Below are 17,830 nucleotides of genomic sequence, written 5' to 3' on the forward strand. Positions count from 1 at the left end.
AGTTCTAGTTCTGACCACAGAGCTTCTGCCAGTTTCCAAGGCTCAGTCCTCAACTACCACCTCAGTTCTTATTCCTGAACTCTTGTCTCCTACCTCATGCTTCCCTCTCTGTCTTGATAAACCTGCCTAAGAAGAAGGTCCTACCCTCCTCTCCCCATTTTTCCCTCTCCTTGCCTGGAGCCTTACTCCCAAACTTGATCCCAATAGTAGCCCTGCTACCTGGGGTCAGACTTGCCTGAAGGCAACTTCCTGCAGACTGGATGTCTGCGATTCTGCCACCGTCTGCCATCATCTACTGGCCTGTTAGGGCAGTTCCATTATTTTCTGCTCCATCTGCCTATCCCTGGCTGTTTTCCTAGACTGATGAGAAGGCCAGCCAGGGAAGTCAGGCATACAGCAGGGACCTGGGGTAAGAGCTGGCCTAACGGGGTTGATACTCAAACTGGTCAGGAGCAGGGCGAGTCAGAGGATGTGAGCAAAAGGAGCACATGAGCTCAAGAGCTGTGAATGGGTCTAAGGGGTGAGCAGAGGGGACACAAATCTCAGGAGACATAAGAGGCAAGGTAGCTACCAGAATTCAGCCACTTAAAAAATCGTCACAGGCATTGCTATACCCCAGGTTCTTATTTATCGACCACTGGTGACCTGATGCCTGGGTGCATTTGAGTAATTTGATGCCAAACGGTTGGGCACAGAGCTCCAACCATGCCCCTTGCTATGCTTTGGGCGCCATTTCCAGAGGACGCCAGAATCAGCATCCTCCCAGCACTTGAACCCGAACAGTACGTTTTATACCATTGTACCCCAGTTGGCAGAACTGATCGTGAATGGGGACAGAGGTGGAGATTAATTTTTGAAAAGTTTGGCAGAAAAGGGGATGCAGCTTAGTGCTTGCTTTCCCTGAACCATATTTACTGTATTACTCTCATCCTTTTAAAGAAAAATCTTCTTCCTAGGCTCGTGTCATTGCCCATCTCCTAGGTGTAAGGCACTTTGTTTCACTAGTGTCCAAGGAGGAATACAAAGATAAAGGAGATATGATGCCTGTCCTAAAATGCAAAATCGGTGATATCTGATAATAATGATAAGCTTTTCCAGTCTCATATCATTTTTTTGAGTATTAAATCTACGAACAAGCGTGATTACTTCATCCTTTATTTAGAAGCAGGTTCTCTTTGTTTTTTTTCCTAAATGTCTTCTGATACCACAATTTTTATTTTAGGCGTTTCACATAGCTTTACACTGGGATGAAAATGCTGACGTGATTACGGGGTTAAAGCAGAAAACCTTCTATGGAAGACCCAACTGGAACAACGAATTCCGGCAGATAGCCTACAATCACCCCAGGTAAGGCATGCTCTTTTCTCTCTGCCTGCTGGGAGTCTCCCTGGAGAAATTCAAGTGGCTGCCAAAATGGAAAGCTCTTGGGCACAGGCTGGTTGCTGGTTGATCTGCAGTAGTGGGCAGCTTGTTCAAAGATAAGACATCGACCTCAGAAAAGGTGGTCATGGGATGTTTCAGGAACCACACACCTATGCTTGACTGGCTTACGACGTCTGACAATAAGCAATTAGGTTGAACTTGTTCACACTTAAACTCAATTAAAGATGGTATTTCTTAAACTACCTATGTCTTCAAGAAATCTTTGGTGAACACATTGATCTCAAATTACCCAACTGGAGAAATTCACTTAAGTCCGGCTGTAGATGGTATCTAGCATGTCTAGCAAAGTAGACAAAAAATGTTGTAAGACCAAGCAGGGATTTAGGGTGGTGGTTAAAGATCCAGGATCTGCAGCCCGAGTGCCTGGGTGTAAAGCCTGGCTCTGCCACTACCGCTGGTTTACCTCCAACAGGCTGTTTATTCTGCCCCTGACTTAGTCCTCCTCTCCGTTAACTTCAGATAACAATAGTGCTTACCTCCTAGGCTTCTGGGAGGATTAAATGCATGACTACGTGTAAAGTGCCTAAAACAACACTTTGAATTCAGTAAACGTTAGCTGCTATCATTACTATTATATCAAATATTATGATTATAATCATTATATAATAAACTTCACTGTAGAGGAGGAAGAGCATTTGCTCTGGGTCCATAAACCAGGAGCGAAGCTTGTGCTTTCTGATTCTAGAAGTTACTGGCTATGTGACCTGAAACGAGGTATCTTATTTGAGCTTTTGGGCCCATTGTAAAACATAGATGATACCATGCAGTCACGGTGTCCTTTCCATAGCCAACAAAACACATAGTATGTTGAAGAGCCTGGTAAAGTGCGAAGCACTAGTGTAAGCATTTATCACTGTTATTATATGTTCCCTAAATCAGTCTTTGTTTTGAACCCCCATCATCTACAGCTCTTAAGTCAGCATGTCCTAATATCGTCTTCATTTAAAGAACAGTTTCCATATTTGAGGAAAAGCCTGAAGGAAGCAAGGGAGTGTGCCATGTGGACAATTGGGGAAGAGCAGAAGGGCAGCATGTGCCAAGGCCCTGAGGCAGGAGACACTGTTCCTGGCATGATCCAAGAGGTCAGTGAGGTTGGAACAGAGGGGGTGAAAAGGAGAGTGGCAGGAGAAGGCATTTAGGAGAGGTAACTGGGGGACAGCTACAGGTCATTATAAGACCTTGGATTTTATTCTGAGATGAGAAGCCACTTACAGTTTTGAGCAGAAGAGTGACATGATCCATCTTATATTTAACGGGATCACTCTGGCTGCTGTGAGAGAATACACAGTGAGGGGTGTAGGGCAGGAGTGGAGAGGCCGGTAGGAGGTAAGTGATGGTGGTGGTTTGGATTAGGAGCAGTGGAGGTGGTAAGAAGCAGTTGGATTCTGGGTATTTTTTCAAAGTAGAGCTCACATGACTTGCTGATGGATTGGATGGGGGACCTGGCCCAAGCTAGAGTGGAGTTACCACTCACTAATATGTGGAAGACTGTAAGAGGAGCAGGCTGGCAGGCATGGGATGTCAGGTGTTCAGTTTTTTGACAGGTTGAGCTTCAGAACATCCAAGTGGAGATGTCCAATAGGCAGATGAATTTGAGTCAGGAGTTCAGGGGAGAAATTCAGGCTGGAGATATACATGTGGGAGGAGTCAGCATATAAACTGTGTTTGGAACCATGCAACTGGATGAGATGGACAAAAAAGCAAATACAGATTGACAAGAGATCCAAGAACCACAGTATTGGGAGGAGAGGATCTCTATTGGCAGGTCATAGATTTTAGTATATTACTCATAGTTATGTTATTAATCATGCCATTTAGGTCTTCCATACCCTAACATTTTTCCTGTCCATTTTATCAGTGTTGAACCATTAAGAGTAAATTAAAATCTATGAGGGTGTTTCTGACTAATTCCCTATTTCCTGTGATTTCCTTGCCGTCTGCCCTCTCTCCCCTCAGCTCTGGCATTGCTGCTTTGCGTTCTTCCTGCAGTGAAGTTACTGCTTCATTACACTTTGTGTAGGTCCCTAGTACTTTTTCTGTATCATGGAATACTTTTCTGGTGAATATTGTTCACCTTTTGGTCAGTTCGGCTGCTCTTTTTTACATTTTTCTTACTCTCTCTGTGCCAGACTAGTCCACTCTCTTATTTATTAATTGTCACTGAATTTGCTAGATGTCTCTGGACGAGCTATTTGAAGGAGGTTTGGTGAGGAGGGAGGTGTGGAAAGAGTGACCAGGTAGCTGTCCAGGGTTCATAACCCGTCCAATTCCAGTGGCCTAGAGTGAGTTCATTTTGACTTAAACTGCCCTGTGCTCTCTGAGACCTCAGCCAACCCTCCCTACACCCTGTGCTCTGGCAGCCTGCCTAAGAAACCCTGGGCCCAAAACAAGAGTGTTCACTGTGGAGGCTCTGGACTCCTGGCCACACCATGCCCACATCAGTCCAGGGAAGACACGATTGGAAAGAGCGCTGGTGGGACTTACTCCTGACCTTGAATCATCCTGAGAGTGAAAGATTTCCAACAAGAAAGGCCAAGAAAAGCTTAACCTTTGGCTTCAGGGTTAAGGAAGGGCGTGAGTAGACCAGCTGCACGATCACTTTTGCCCCCCGGAGCTCAGGCTCCATGCCCTATGAGAGTTGGCCAAGCCCCGTGGCAAGTGGCCTTGGGACTCTCCAGGCACCGCTCCTGAAACCCACTGGCTCCATTTTGCCTCTTCCCTTGACCCTTGCTGTCCCTGGGCCTACAACCCAGTTCTGGAGGTCCATCTTCTCCAAATGTGGTGTTTGGAACCCATCCTGGCCTCTGGAGCCTCAGAATTTGATTCCTCTGTGCTCTCTACTCAATTCCCAGTCCTGGCTGCTAGACCCCCAGCCTGCTCTGAGCCCTGAAAGTCACCACCCTTCATCTCACACCCATCGGGTACTTGTCCAGAGGCAGAGACTGGATCATTTTACCTATAGTTTCCGCTAAGGGATTATTGGTAGAAAACTAACAAAATGTTACAAGCTTGTATGTTACAGCCACAACCAGATTTTTTTGATGCTATTCAGTCCTTTTGGGAAAAAAAATCTATTCATGCAATAAATGTTTTACATTCAGTTTTCAATTATCTTGGAATGAATGTTCCCACTTTACAGGCTTTTGACACAGACACATGTATCTTGGTTTTAAGTTCTTATAGATAGGACCACTCTTTATTATGATTTTTCCCTTATCTACATCTCATATTTTGTTTGTTTATTTTTATTACTGTTTATTTTTATTACGCCTGAAGTTCGCAGCCCAGTGGGGAAGGCCTTTCAAACCAAATCATTTAATTATCTCCCTTCCCTCAGAAAGATGTGAGCCAGGAACACAATATCAAGAGATGGAGAGGGGAACTGAGTTTGCACAAACTCTGCCCGAAAAATTATGTTGTGTAGTGTTGAGAAGTGAGTCGCATCCAATTTTGCAGGGAGCAAGGCATAAAGAACAGTTTGAAGCTGGGAAAACTATACAGCTGTCACTTTTCTTGTTGCCCTTGTGAGGAAGGTGTTCATCCCTTTTCAGAAGCCGTAATCAAAGTTCAGTACATAAATGTACTTAAAGCCCAATTGAATTTTTCAGCACAGTAGTTGTGTAAAGTCTCTGCTCCTGATAGATGACTATATCTCTTCCAGAATGAGAGTCCCCCCCCACCCAAGGTTTGGATGTCACTGAATCAAGCCTCTACAGCATACCTCCTAGCCCAAAATTTTAAAAATAGTGTATTTGCAATAGCCTTAGACTCTAGAATACTACAACTTATTATTATAGCTTCAACTATCAATGTAATTAATATTAGACACTTGTAAGCAGAGATCAATTATTATTTTATCCCTGGAATGCCAGGTCCCTGGGAAAAGACAAGTCACCAGTGAAAAGCTTAGCACCAGCCTTCCAAAAGACTTTTAAAATGACCTCCTTAAAATAATTTTGTTTTCTGCTGTGTAAAAGAAGATTTATGTTTAATGAAGCTTTTAATGAAGAAATCTCAGAAAGAGAATGCCAATAAAATCTAATTTTTAAACAAGAAAATCTAATAGCGAGAAGTATTTCAATATCCTGGCCTTTGTCCAGATAGAAATGAAACACACAATCCAATTACGGTTCTGCACAAAGGACAAAGTTACATTAATTTTCCTCAAGATGGTTATTAAAGAGATAAACAGTAAGTTTTCCCCTGATCACGTCAAGGAGATGTTTGTTCCCAAGCCTACTTGGCTCCTCTTACAAGACAGGTCTGTCCTGTCATTAGTTCATATCTTTTGGCAGAGATGGGTCACAAAGAATTGGTGGATTTGTTAGTGGCCTCAGAAAAGGTTCTTTGTTCTTGAGGGCCTTTGAAGTAGGCTCTCAACCATTTCTATTCATCAGCAACAAGCCAAGGATTCTTAGAGTTTACTCTTTTAAAAACATTTACCTGTTCGCTCAAAGCTGGAGTTTGTTCTTGTTCTAAGAAGGAGTTAAATCAAAAGAATAAAGGGAAGAGAGGCAAAAATATTTTTTTATAGAACATGAAAAACAGCACCAAAAATAACGCTTGAAGGGAAACAGATCAAAGAGAATAGTGCAAGCTATAAAGGAACCAGAAAATTGCAAAAATAACAGTAATAGAGAAACAAATTGATGGGCATCAAAATGAATACGAATAAGGAAAGGGGAAGAAAAAATTAAAGAGAGAGATCAAAGACTGAAAGTAGAAAACGGGACAGTGTATTCTATTGTTTAATTTGCAATTAATTTTCTTAATTGTATCAGCTGTATTACAAAAATACAAATATGGTTTTAAAAGATTAACAAATAGTAAATTTGTTATAAATATAAAAATTTGTTAAAAATATAAAAAGTCTTTGATATGCCCAAACTCACATGCAGGTGACAATTGCTGTGCATTGCTTAAGTTAGACAAGCACAGAAAAATACTCTAAACACAAAAACAATGAAAGTCATTCTCCCATTTAAAATATAGTAGGTTAATTAAATATATGCATTGATATCCCTGTCTTATTAATCTTTAGAAATGTGTTATCTTATACAAAAATGGAAGCTGTATTTAATTTTTTGTAAACATTCTCAATATGTTCCCAAGCTGAAGACAAATATTCAGAAAATCAGGGAATCTTTTCCAAAAAGGTAGACAGAATGAAAATAAATATATCTTTGTCACATGCAGCTAACTTTTTTGATAAACACATATTGTGCATATACTCAACCTTCTGGATTTGTGGATCAGTTGTTTTTAATTAACTGACTAAAACGATTTTTCATAGGACTTCAATCTTTGATCTTACACTTGACATTATATTTATAGTTTGCCACTTTTGACTTACCTACTAATAACTTCACCATGCCTCATAGGCGTAAAACTTTATGTAATTAATTACCATAAAAACTTTGAAGATCTGGCCTTTTTTTTCATAACTTCGGGAGAAGTGTTTCTTTTATCTTCAAGGGAAAAATAAAGAATAAAAGAGTGCTACAATTTGTTAGAACAGTTCAACCCAACCCAATGAGGAAGAAAGATGCCGGCTTACCATATGATCGGGAGTTTCTGATCCATGTTGCATGAATGTATTTTAGACCACCCATTGTTTTCAGAAATGTAAAAATACCTTTATACTAAAATGAGTAAATGCGTCCATCTGGAACCACATTTGCTTGTGTGCACACCCTCCACTTCTCATTTGTACGTGCATATGTGCAAAATGTTTTTAAATGATATTTTTAAGAAATTAGCACTCTGATTATAGCATACAAGGCCCTCGATCTGACAGGATATCCTAAACATTCATTATATGACTAAACTGATCAGAACACTCAAAGAAATACACTTAAATGGAAATCCCACACATGATGAATTATAGCTCCATGAGAAAAATAAAGCCACCATAAACTTATGACTGGGATATTGTTAGCATATTTAGATTATACCTTTCCACCAGAGGACATCCAGCTCTCCAGTTATAGTCAAGTGAAGATTCAATGAAAATTACTGGCATTACTCCATTTGTGGTAGGTGGGATTAAGGAGGGGGGTGAGCACAAGGTGGATTTATCATTACTCTGCAAAGTTTCTTTGGTGATATTATCTATCCAATCGTTAAATATGGCAAAAATATTAGGATATTACTGTATGAAGGTCTATATACGTTAGTGTTTTATCAGAAAGGGAGAGGGGGACAGGATTGGCAGAAAAATGGCTCTACCATTCCCAAAGATCCAACACTATAAGTCAACTATCTTCATTTCTCTTCCCTATTTGACCACATGGCATCCTCAAGGGCAGCAATTGTATCTATGCTGCTCAGAGCCGAGCATAGTGGCCAGCATCAGCAAGTGAAGGGCCAGTGAGAAGGATGAGGAAGCTGGGACAAGTGTCCTACATCTTGCCAAAGAAGATGGAGTTGGTGGGAAGAGGGCAGAAGAAGTGTCACAGCAGTGAGCAATCGCTGTCACAGGGACATCTGTAGCTCCTAATGAACAACTGAGTAATTAGGATGCAGAGAAAAGTAACAGAGCAGGCTGCTACAAATCAATGGGGACATGGTTTACAAAAAACTGGCCAACACAATTATCATGTGCGGTTATGAAAAAGAAGGTGTTGCACAAAATATAATTATGCAATGAATCACTTGGAGGCATTTCTAATGAAAAACATTCACTAGGAAAGATTAACCAGAAGTTGTGTCCGTTGTCTGATACTGAGTTTGTAGCTCTCGTTGTCTTCTTTCTAAGCCTCCATAAATCTACGGGAAGCTTCTGTTGATCGATTTTATTTGCAGAATTCACTCAGAGTATAAAGTAATTTGATTTTTTTTAAATGGGGTTTAGGGTCTGCCCCTACAGGGTTATAACTTACCAAGCATAAAGCCAACACATAAAAACAAACATACAGTTTAAGGAGAGAAAGGCTCAAGGTAGCAGAACCTGGGAATCCAGTAAGATGGTGGGATTACTCCCCGGCGCACCCACTCTCCCATATATCTGCTGGACGGAAATCTCCTGGTGGGTGACATTTGGATGCCTTTCATGTATGGCATTGCTGAAATGTTTTGAAAATGCATCAACCCCACCAAGAAGAGCACAAGAGTTATTTAGCAAATAAAAGGGGGACGGGAGGATTTTCTTTATTGTTTATCAGAGCTAAAAATAATGCCGTTAATGTTAACCATCTTTGCAGCTGGTGTAAAATGTGTCCTTTTCTCTTCAAAGTCAGCAGCTCAGACTGATCAATGCCACTAATGTCGTCGCTGATCCGGCTCCTCCTGTGTGTGCAAGCTCTGCAGCTTGCAGGCTGTAAACTGAAGAATAATGCCTTGTGTTTTTATCCTTCTTTTGCAGAGAATCTTTTTTTTTTAATTCTAAGCCATCATAGGTAATTAAATTTTATAGAAGAATTTTTTTCTTTACCAACCCCATTAGGGTTCTGTTGCATTTGTCCATTGCCTCATAAAAGAAAAAAAAAAAATGCTGCCGTATCTGTGCCTTAATCACTTGGTGTGGATTCTTGGCTCCGTGATTCACAGTATGAATTCTTGATGAGAAATCTTGAAATCACAAATGCTGATGAGAGTAAGCAAAGCAAGCCAAAGAATGCCATGTGTGGGGACAGCAACACACAGAGAACTAGTGAAGGACTCGCCTTTTCGTCTTAGAGAAACTTAGATAATGAATGGCCTGTGTGAAATTCTTTGGTGATTGCATAACCATGACAGTTACATGAATACAGAAAAGTGTGCCCTTAGCTGTGCAATGTAATAGCCACAACTTCAAAAGAGGCAGGGTAGCTGTCAACTGCTGGGGACACCAGTGGTATGCCTGACAGCAAGCAATCAGAATCCTTTGAACTGGAGTCTTAAAGGCAGAGCATCAAAGAGCATCCTCGGGTTCTGCAAATGGTCACTCTGGCTGCAAGCAAAAGGGCAATCTTAGCCTGTTGGGAATGGCCAGTGGGCAACCTCTTTGGTGACATCTACGCTGATGGAAAAATATTACCATCCATATACAGCATCTTTGAACCTAGATGCAAGGGTATCTTTGGGCATCAGATACAAAGCCAAGCTGTGACTCCTCACCGGGAAGGGCTTTGCCTGACCCATCAATCATTCAAAGTATTTCAGTCCAGAACTCAAAAAAAACCTAGTGCTAGTCTGCTGATCTAGGAAGTCTGTAATTACCACTGGGTTAACAGCTAACATCACATCTTCTGTTCAGCTTCGTGGAGCAGGGAGACATGTGGGTCATAACGTAAGCTACTTGTTACTGAGAGCTCGCCATACACCAAGCACGGGGTGGAAGGCTGTTCTTGCAATGTCTTGTTTAACCCTCTCAGAGGTTCCAGGAGCTAGGTACTATAATTCTCCCCATTTTATAGACAAGGAAATAGGGGCTTTGAGAAGATAATTACATGCCCAAAGTTGCCCAGCAACAAAGTGGTGAAACCAACAGCACTCTTAACCATTGCTTTATTTTCCATAAACACCTTAAAATTGCTTTATTAAGTCATAAACTCATTTTTCATTGGGAAATATTTTCTGAAAAAGTACTTTCTCAAATTTAGCCATGGAAATTATGTCTTTAAAAATAGTACTTATACACTTTAAACATATTGTCATTTACAAACGAATCCACTTGATAAGTTCCTTTGAAGCTAGAGTTTGAAATATAATTGAATCATCAATTTCTACCATGGATATTATGGTCCTGGAACACATAATTAAATGTGGATACGATACATGGCAGAGAACCATGTTAATATATCAGCTAAGAAGAGCTAGGCTGTAAAGGTATTTCCCTACAAAAACCAGGTATGAAGTAGAGGTGGTGTCGTGGGCTGGTCCTGGGGTTCAAGGAATTTCTCAAAGACAGTGTTTCTCAAAGTGTGGCTCCCAGGACCAAGTGCTTCCATATCACCTGGGGGCCTTGCTAAAAACTCATTTAATGCTTGGATTCAAGCCTGGGAATCTATGCTTTAACAATCTGCCTAGATAGTTTTATGCCCAGCAAAGTAACAAAACTTTTGATCTAGACTCAAGTAACTAATTAAGCTTGTGCCAGAGATTGGAAAATTGCTACAAGGAATGGTATAATGCAAGACAAGGGAAAACATGGTCTCTATAAGTCCCTATGGAGACTGACCCATCCCAACCTCCAGAGACAACCTGAATCCTTGCACTGATGCATTGTTTATATATATATATATATATAATTTTAAATAAAAGCAGAGCTGGCAGTTGCAGTCACAAAGGATTTGAGCAGCCCTGGAATAGTCACTTTATGCAAAAATACCTCTTCAACACAGTTTTCTGAAATGTCATGATTAGAGATGACAACTGTTGGGTGACTACATTTTTAGCAATGTCTTTTTCCTTTCCAATTCTTTTTGGCCTTCTTTGAACACTAAAGTAATTCCAACAGGAGAAATAAATGAAGTTGCTATTACTTTATAATAAATTATATTATCTGTAAAAAGGAAGGGTTGAGCAGGATATTAGTAATAACTAACACTTTTAAAACCTTTTTGAATGCATTATCTCATTTTGCTTTCAATAAAACATACAATGTAGTCATTAGTATCTTCATTTTACACATGCGGACATTGAGGTCCAGAGTCTTGCTGGCCTGAAGAACCATTTATTAATTCATTCAGCACACGTGTATTGATTGTCTACTACATGCCAGGCACTATTCTGGGTAGTGGGATTACAGTAAATGATGAGTAAGACAGACCAGGTCCCTGCTCTCAGGGGACTTACATTCTAGTCTCTAATCCAAGAGGATGCTAATCAAAGTCACCTGACCCAAAATCCAAGCACTATCACCTCTATACCAAAACTCCCTCCTCATGGCCCCGGCTAGCCTCAATCTTGTTGACTCCAACTATCTGTATGATCAGGGCATCAGAGGACTCCAGGAACATGTGGGAGAGCCTGGTGCTGCTGAAAGCAGGAAAAGAAGATCTAAGAAAAAAGGAAGTGGGTGGAGAAAAATAAATAAAGTCACAACCACAACCTCTTCACTAACTGTATAATTCTGCCCTGGCTTCTGGCTAGACTTACCCCTGGGTAATACGTTCTTTCCCTTTCTCTCTCCTCCTGCAGCAGCACCATTGGCGTGTTCTTTTGTGGACCGAAAACTCTCTCAAAGACACTTCAAAGGATGTGCCGCTTATATTCATCCGCTGACCCCAGGGGGGTCCATTTTTATTATAACAGGGAAAGCTTCTAGACTTTGAAGATAAAGTCCATGTTGTGTAAGTGGCTACAATGATATAGGTCAGGAATCAGGAAACTTTTTCTGTAAAGGACTAAATGGTAATTATTTTAGGCTCTGTGGACTGTATTATGTCAGTGGCAACGACTCAACTCTGCCATTGTAGTGCACCAAAGTAGCCACAAACAATATGTCAACGAATGGGTGTGGCTGTGTTCCAATAAAGCTTTATTTATGGACACAAATTGAATTTCATATACGTTTCTTGTGTCATGAAATATTGTTCTTTTGGTTTGTTTTCAATGACTTAAAATTGCAAAAGTCATTCTAAGCTCATGGGCTATCCAAGAACAGAGAGTGGGTCAGTGAATTTGCTGACCCGTAATATAGGTCACCTTTCCCAAACTTGTTTTCACGCTTAATGGTACATTCACCATGGAGACTGGTCTGGCTGCTCCGCCTGTAGTTTCCCTTGGAAGTCATTTCAAATTTCTGTCGTCCTGATGGTGAGACATCTGCCTTATATCCAAACCTGATCTTTTCTGCTTAAACTTAAGCTCCTTTGTGCTTTTTTCATGCTCTGTAGACCAGAGAAATCACCAATGAGGGTCATCTTTCACAAAAATCCTTTATAAACTTGAAAATGATAATAAAATCATCCCTTACCTATCCCTTTTCTAGTCCAAACAATACTGAATTCTTAACCTGTCAGCCTAGGAGAGATACTCTAGCCTTTCATTCATTGTTGTTGCTCTTCTTCAAATTCATTTCCATTTCTTCACATCCTTTTAAAATATGTTGACTGAAATGAGACATAATGTTCTTATCAAAGCATGACTAGTATTGAGCAGAAGAGTGATTTTTTAGATCTTGTATGCCATATGCTTTTCAATACAACTAGATTCTGTTTGCCTCTCTTTCTTTCATTTTTCCTTTCTTTTTTCATTTTTCCTTCCTCCTTCCTTCCTTTCGTCTTTCCTTCCTTCCTTCTTTACCTCCTTCCTTTCATACGTCTTTCCCACTCTCTTTTAACAAATACTTTTTTATTACTATCACATTTTGATCTATGATCATTTTGACACTTATACCCCAACTCAACTTCAGCCCCACAAACATACTGGGATTTTTTTTTAATTTTATATTCCCATTGAGCCATTTTTCCCATGCCATGCACCTGTTTTACCCCAAATGTATTCCCAAAGTATTCTTCACATCCTTTGTTTTTATCTACCAGTGTTGATTAATATTTAGAATTTTGCTTTCTAATATTAAGATTGCTTTGAAGTTTAGCTTCAAATACTAATGCTAGTATATATCATAGTAATATCTACAGATTTAATTAGTGATATCTCAATCTTTTGTTTAGGTTTTCAATCAAGTTATTGAACCCAAAGGACTCCACCACAAATTCTTGCAACTGTCTCTTAATATAAATGCCCAGTTAGGAACACGTTAATGAGAACTAGCCATCGAAAACAGCACACCACCGCATACTTCCTTAGCTTGTAAATAAGATGCCATTTACAATAGAACAAAAATCTTTATTGAAATTAAAATAGATTATGTTTTACAAATGCTTCTTATCTTTATAGACTGTCATTTTGCCATAAAAGAGAATTAAATTGGTCTGACATAATTTGTTTTTACAAAGTCAGACAGCCACTTAAGCTCTTTCAAGTATTTCTAAATTATAAATTGATCATTTCTTTTACTTTATCCTCAGATATTGGTGTTGATTCTACAATTTCTAGGGTATATTTTTAAATACTCTAGGAAAAAAGTTGGGTATATTCCCTGATGTCTCGAAAATTATTTCTACTAACTCTGCATTGGAATTTCTCCATATCTTTAAGTATTGCTTCATGCATATCATTCAAACTCTACTGATTTTAATACACACAGTCTTTCTGTGTATTTATGTCCCCACTTAAGTTTGATTCAGCTTTTACAAATAGAACTTTCTACAGTCAAATGTATATATCTAATCTTTATGTTAGCAGGAAAATTAAATATATTAAAAGATTTTCTCTTGGTCATACTCAGTTATTACTTTTCTTTCCTGTCTATTTGAAAATAAAATTCACTCTGTAGTCAACTAATTTTGTCTAATAAGTTAGAGTTATACTTGTTCTTAAAAATGAATTTCAATATCTGTACATTTCTCTCAGTTTTGTTGTAAACGTAAAAGTATTCTAAAAAAAAAAAAATCTTTAAAAAAACAGATTTTGCCTGTATTGTGGGTACCAGGGGCAATGGGGGTAGGGGGTGGGCACAAGGGGTGAAGGGAGACATGTATATGGTGACGGACGAACAAAAATGTACACCAAAAATTTCTCAATGTTATAAACTATTAAAACATCAATTAAAAAAAACAGATTTTGCTGCATTTTTTTTTTAAATCTCTGCTGTTTTCATCCCCTTTTTTAGTTTATACCTTTGTCCTACTTCCCTACATAGCATGAAGAATCTGACCTATCCAGGTAGAAAAAAAAAATACTAAAATCTGTAAATTTCTTTAATGCAGAAATAGCTATAGAAAATGTGAATTTTTTTTAAAAAAAGGACATCGTCTATTCAAAATAGAAGCAAAAATATAGCACTTGTATAAATTTATTTAATGAGAATTATGCAAGACAATTTTGATAAATGAAAATTTATAGAGACATTTTTAAATGGGTAGAAATGGCATGTTCCTAAATAGGGAGATTAAACATACTAAAAATATCAATTTATTCTAAATTAATTAATAAGTTAAGTGAAATTCCAATCAAATTTTAAATTCTGTTTAAAATTTTTTGCTATAGTAGATAATCTAAAGTTCATCTAGGAGAATATATGAGAAAGAGAGAAGCCAAAAAAAGTGAAAAAGAAAGGAAAGGAAAAGGAAAGAAAGAAGAAGAGAGGAGAGGAGAGAAAGAAGAGAAAAAGAACAGAAAGGAAGAGAAGGAAAAGAAAGGAAAAAAAAAAATTCAACATCCAGAAACATCATCATCAAAAAGAAGACCCTGAAGTAACCAGAGAGCAAAAGTTAAATTACCTACAAATGAACAATAATAAATCTGACAGCTGCCTTCTCGAAAACATCAATAAAGACCAGATAAAAGTGAAATAACGTCTTCGAAGTGCTGAAGGAACATAACTATTGACTGAGAAATTTGTGCTCAGTGAAATTATTATTCAAAAGCGAAGGCAAAACATAGATATTTTCAAACAAAAGAAAACCGTGAAATTTATCTCCCTCACTGAAACTACAAAAGGATATATTTAAGGAAAGAGGAAATTCAATTAATGAGATACAAGAAGCAGTGATGAGCAAAGACATTGAAAAATATTTTGTCAAAATCTCTAAGAATTGACTGTAAAAGAATGAATGATTATTTCAGACAGAATGTTTTTTAAAAGTAAAACTGAAATATTCGTCAACAATAATATGGAAGATGGGAGGATGATGCTGGAATTAAGGCATTCCAAGGTCCATGTATTGTTCAGGAGGATAAAAGAAATACTGATTAAATGTACCCTTGTTTAGTTCTATAAATAACTTGAAACAGATCACTTTAAATGGGTTCCTTACTCACCACCGTTCCTTTCAACCTAACTTCTCTATTCTTGAATTTTTACTGAACCTAAACTACTGATTTGTTGGATTAATTGTCAAGCAATATGTTTTAAGAAGGACCATGAGCATTATATTCCCTGATTGAATTCATATTTGAGAATGTCATTTTGTTGCTTTTTCATTCAACTAACATTCAACTGGGTAGATTGTTCTTGGACCATATTTTCTTCCCCTCAGAACTTTGTAGATATTTTGCCAGTGTTTTCTGTCACTGAATATTGCTGTGGTAAAGTAAGAGGCCAGTTTCATTCCTTCTCTTTTGTAAATAAATTGCCTTTTTTTGCCTGGATACCTAAATAATTCTTCTTTATCTTTGAAGTTCACCACTTTTTGGTATTGAATATTTCATATCGATTTTTTCTGCATTATAGTTTGTTTTTTTAACATTTTTTTCTTCATTTCAGGAAAATTTTCTGGTATCAGATCCCAGAAAACTTTGAAAACACTTCTGGTTTTTTTGTCTATTTTGGAGACATCAATTATCCTTATATTGGATCATTTTTTTCTTGTTTCCATTCTATTAGTTTTTCTAATTACTTTAATCTCGTTGTCTCTTTAATTTGCTTGTGGTTTCTCCTATTTTATTATTGGTCCAAATCTCCTTCTGAAATCCTTAGAACCAGATATGTTTTGGAATTCAAAATTATTTCATATTTTAGAAAATAACAAATGTATGTTCCATATATTACATAATACTCTCAGTAGAGTCTGGGGCAGCACCCAGTACCCAAAAGCTTTAATGTTTTTCCCATGAAATGTATAAATATGAATATTCAAATTAAGTGGGATAAGCAAAGATTATAAATAACCTCGCATCTGTTCAGGACAGACTATGCTGCCAAATAGGTTACCAAAAAAACCCTCAAAGTTTTCTTAGTTTTTTGGATTTTGGAATTTCAGTTTAGAGAGAGATTTTGGACTTGGAATTCAGCTTTCAGTAATGTCTATTTTGTTTCCCACTGCTTACAATTTTTTAATTAGTTCTGTAAAGATGCTGCTTGGACCCCTGACTTTTTACTTTAGATCTGAAATATCCCCTTTGATCTCATTCTGTTATTTTATAACTTTATCTTTTTTCTCTACCTTATAGGTAACGTTCTCATTAAGTTCTGAATTACATGAAGCAATATTGAGAAATTATCTGAGTTATAATTTCTACTAGATTGGGTTATTTTTTCTTAGTCTGTATGGTTATTTCCCTTTGTTGCTGTAGTATCTCTGCCCAGTTGCTGTGTTCCTTGTATTTTTTTCACCTTGCTTATGTTAGTTGACTCTGCCCAGATATTTTATTGGTTCCTCCGTATTGTGAATAATTTCTTGGGTTTTTTTTTCTGTGCCTTCTCTAAGACCATGTTTTCTCTCTCTCTCTCTCTTTTTTTACTATAATAGTTTTATTGAGATATAATTCACATACTGTAAAATTAACCCATTTAAAATATACTATTCAGAAATTTTTTGTATATTTACAGATTTGTGCAACATTATTACAATCAATTTTAGAGGATTTTTATCATTACAAAAAGAAAACTCATACCAATTAACAGTCACTCCCTGTTTTCCCCCAACTTGCCCCCAGTCCTAGGCAATGATTAATGTACTCTCTTTCTCTGTAGATTTGTCTATTCTAAACATTTCATATAAATGAAATCATGTAATATGTGGTCTTTTGTGACTGGCTTCTTTCACTTAGCATAATGTTTTCAAGATTCATCTATGTTGTAGCATTTATCAGTACATCATTTCTTTATTCTTGCCAAACAATATTCCATTGTATACAACATTGGGTTGTTTCAACTTTTGGGGGCCATTATGAATAATGCTGCTGTGAACATTAACGTACCAGTCTTTGTGTGGATCATGTTTTTTCTCTTCTAAAGCTTAGTTTTAGCCCGGATATTTCATGTTTTATCCACTTTTCTGTAGTCTGAGAGAACAGCAGCTGGGATGGAGCGGTGTGTAGGAAAGGAGAGAAGCTCAGCATGGGTGGTGTGCAGACTGTGTTAGATTTCCTGGGCTCCGTTTTATCTTCTGAGACTATATTGACTGTCCTGTATCTTGGTTCACTCTAGCTAACTGGGCAGAGAGGGAGGATATAATGCATTTCCATGAGCAGATACTCCCAGGCTTTGGATCCTCAGCCCTAATTAAGTGTGAGGCTTGGATCCCTCTTTTTCAACAAGGAAAGTCAGCTTTATTGATTTCTTTGCCTAGGCATTCATAACTTCCCCGCAGAAGAGGAAACAGATAAGAATACTCTCTCTTCACTTCTTTCCAAAAGCAAGAGTATTAGTGAAATTTTTCAGGACTTTTTAGACTCATGAATGGGGCTTCAGAAGAGTAGGGTGAAGTAGAAGCCAAGTCATACTGCTGGTCTCCATTCTGTTCCAGAATCCTCCGTTCCTTTCCTCGTGCCAAGTTTTTTAATGTCTAAGATTGGATTTGTCCTTTGTCTTGTCTATTGGTGAATGTGTTTGTGTTTGTTGTGATATCAATCAACTCTCCATAGTCTCTTTATCACATTCCGATGGGAATGT

General features: G+C 38.1%; 1 protein-coding gene across 1 annotated transcript in view; it reads left to right on the forward strand.

Annotated features, from left to right (window-relative positions):
- The window catches only part of NOX3 (NADPH oxidase 3), a 57,071-nt gene extending 45,379 nt beyond the window's left edge, over positions 1-11,692 (forward strand). The window contains exons 12-13 of the mRNA XM_058534305.1: positions 1,223-1,347; positions 11,566-11,692. Coding sequence (XP_058390288.1) covers positions 1,223-1,347; positions 11,566-11,692 — 252 coding nt within the window. The remainder of the gene's footprint in view (positions 1-1,222; positions 1,348-11,565) is intronic.
- Positions 11,693-17,830: the final 6,138 nt, after the last annotated feature.

The sequence above is a fragment of the Diceros bicornis genome, chromosome 39 (genome assembly GCF_020826845.1).
Source record: "Diceros bicornis minor isolate mBicDic1 chromosome 39, mDicBic1.mat.cur, whole genome shotgun sequence".
Lineage (NCBI taxonomy): Eukaryota > Metazoa > Chordata > Mammalia > Perissodactyla > Rhinocerotidae > Diceros > Diceros bicornis.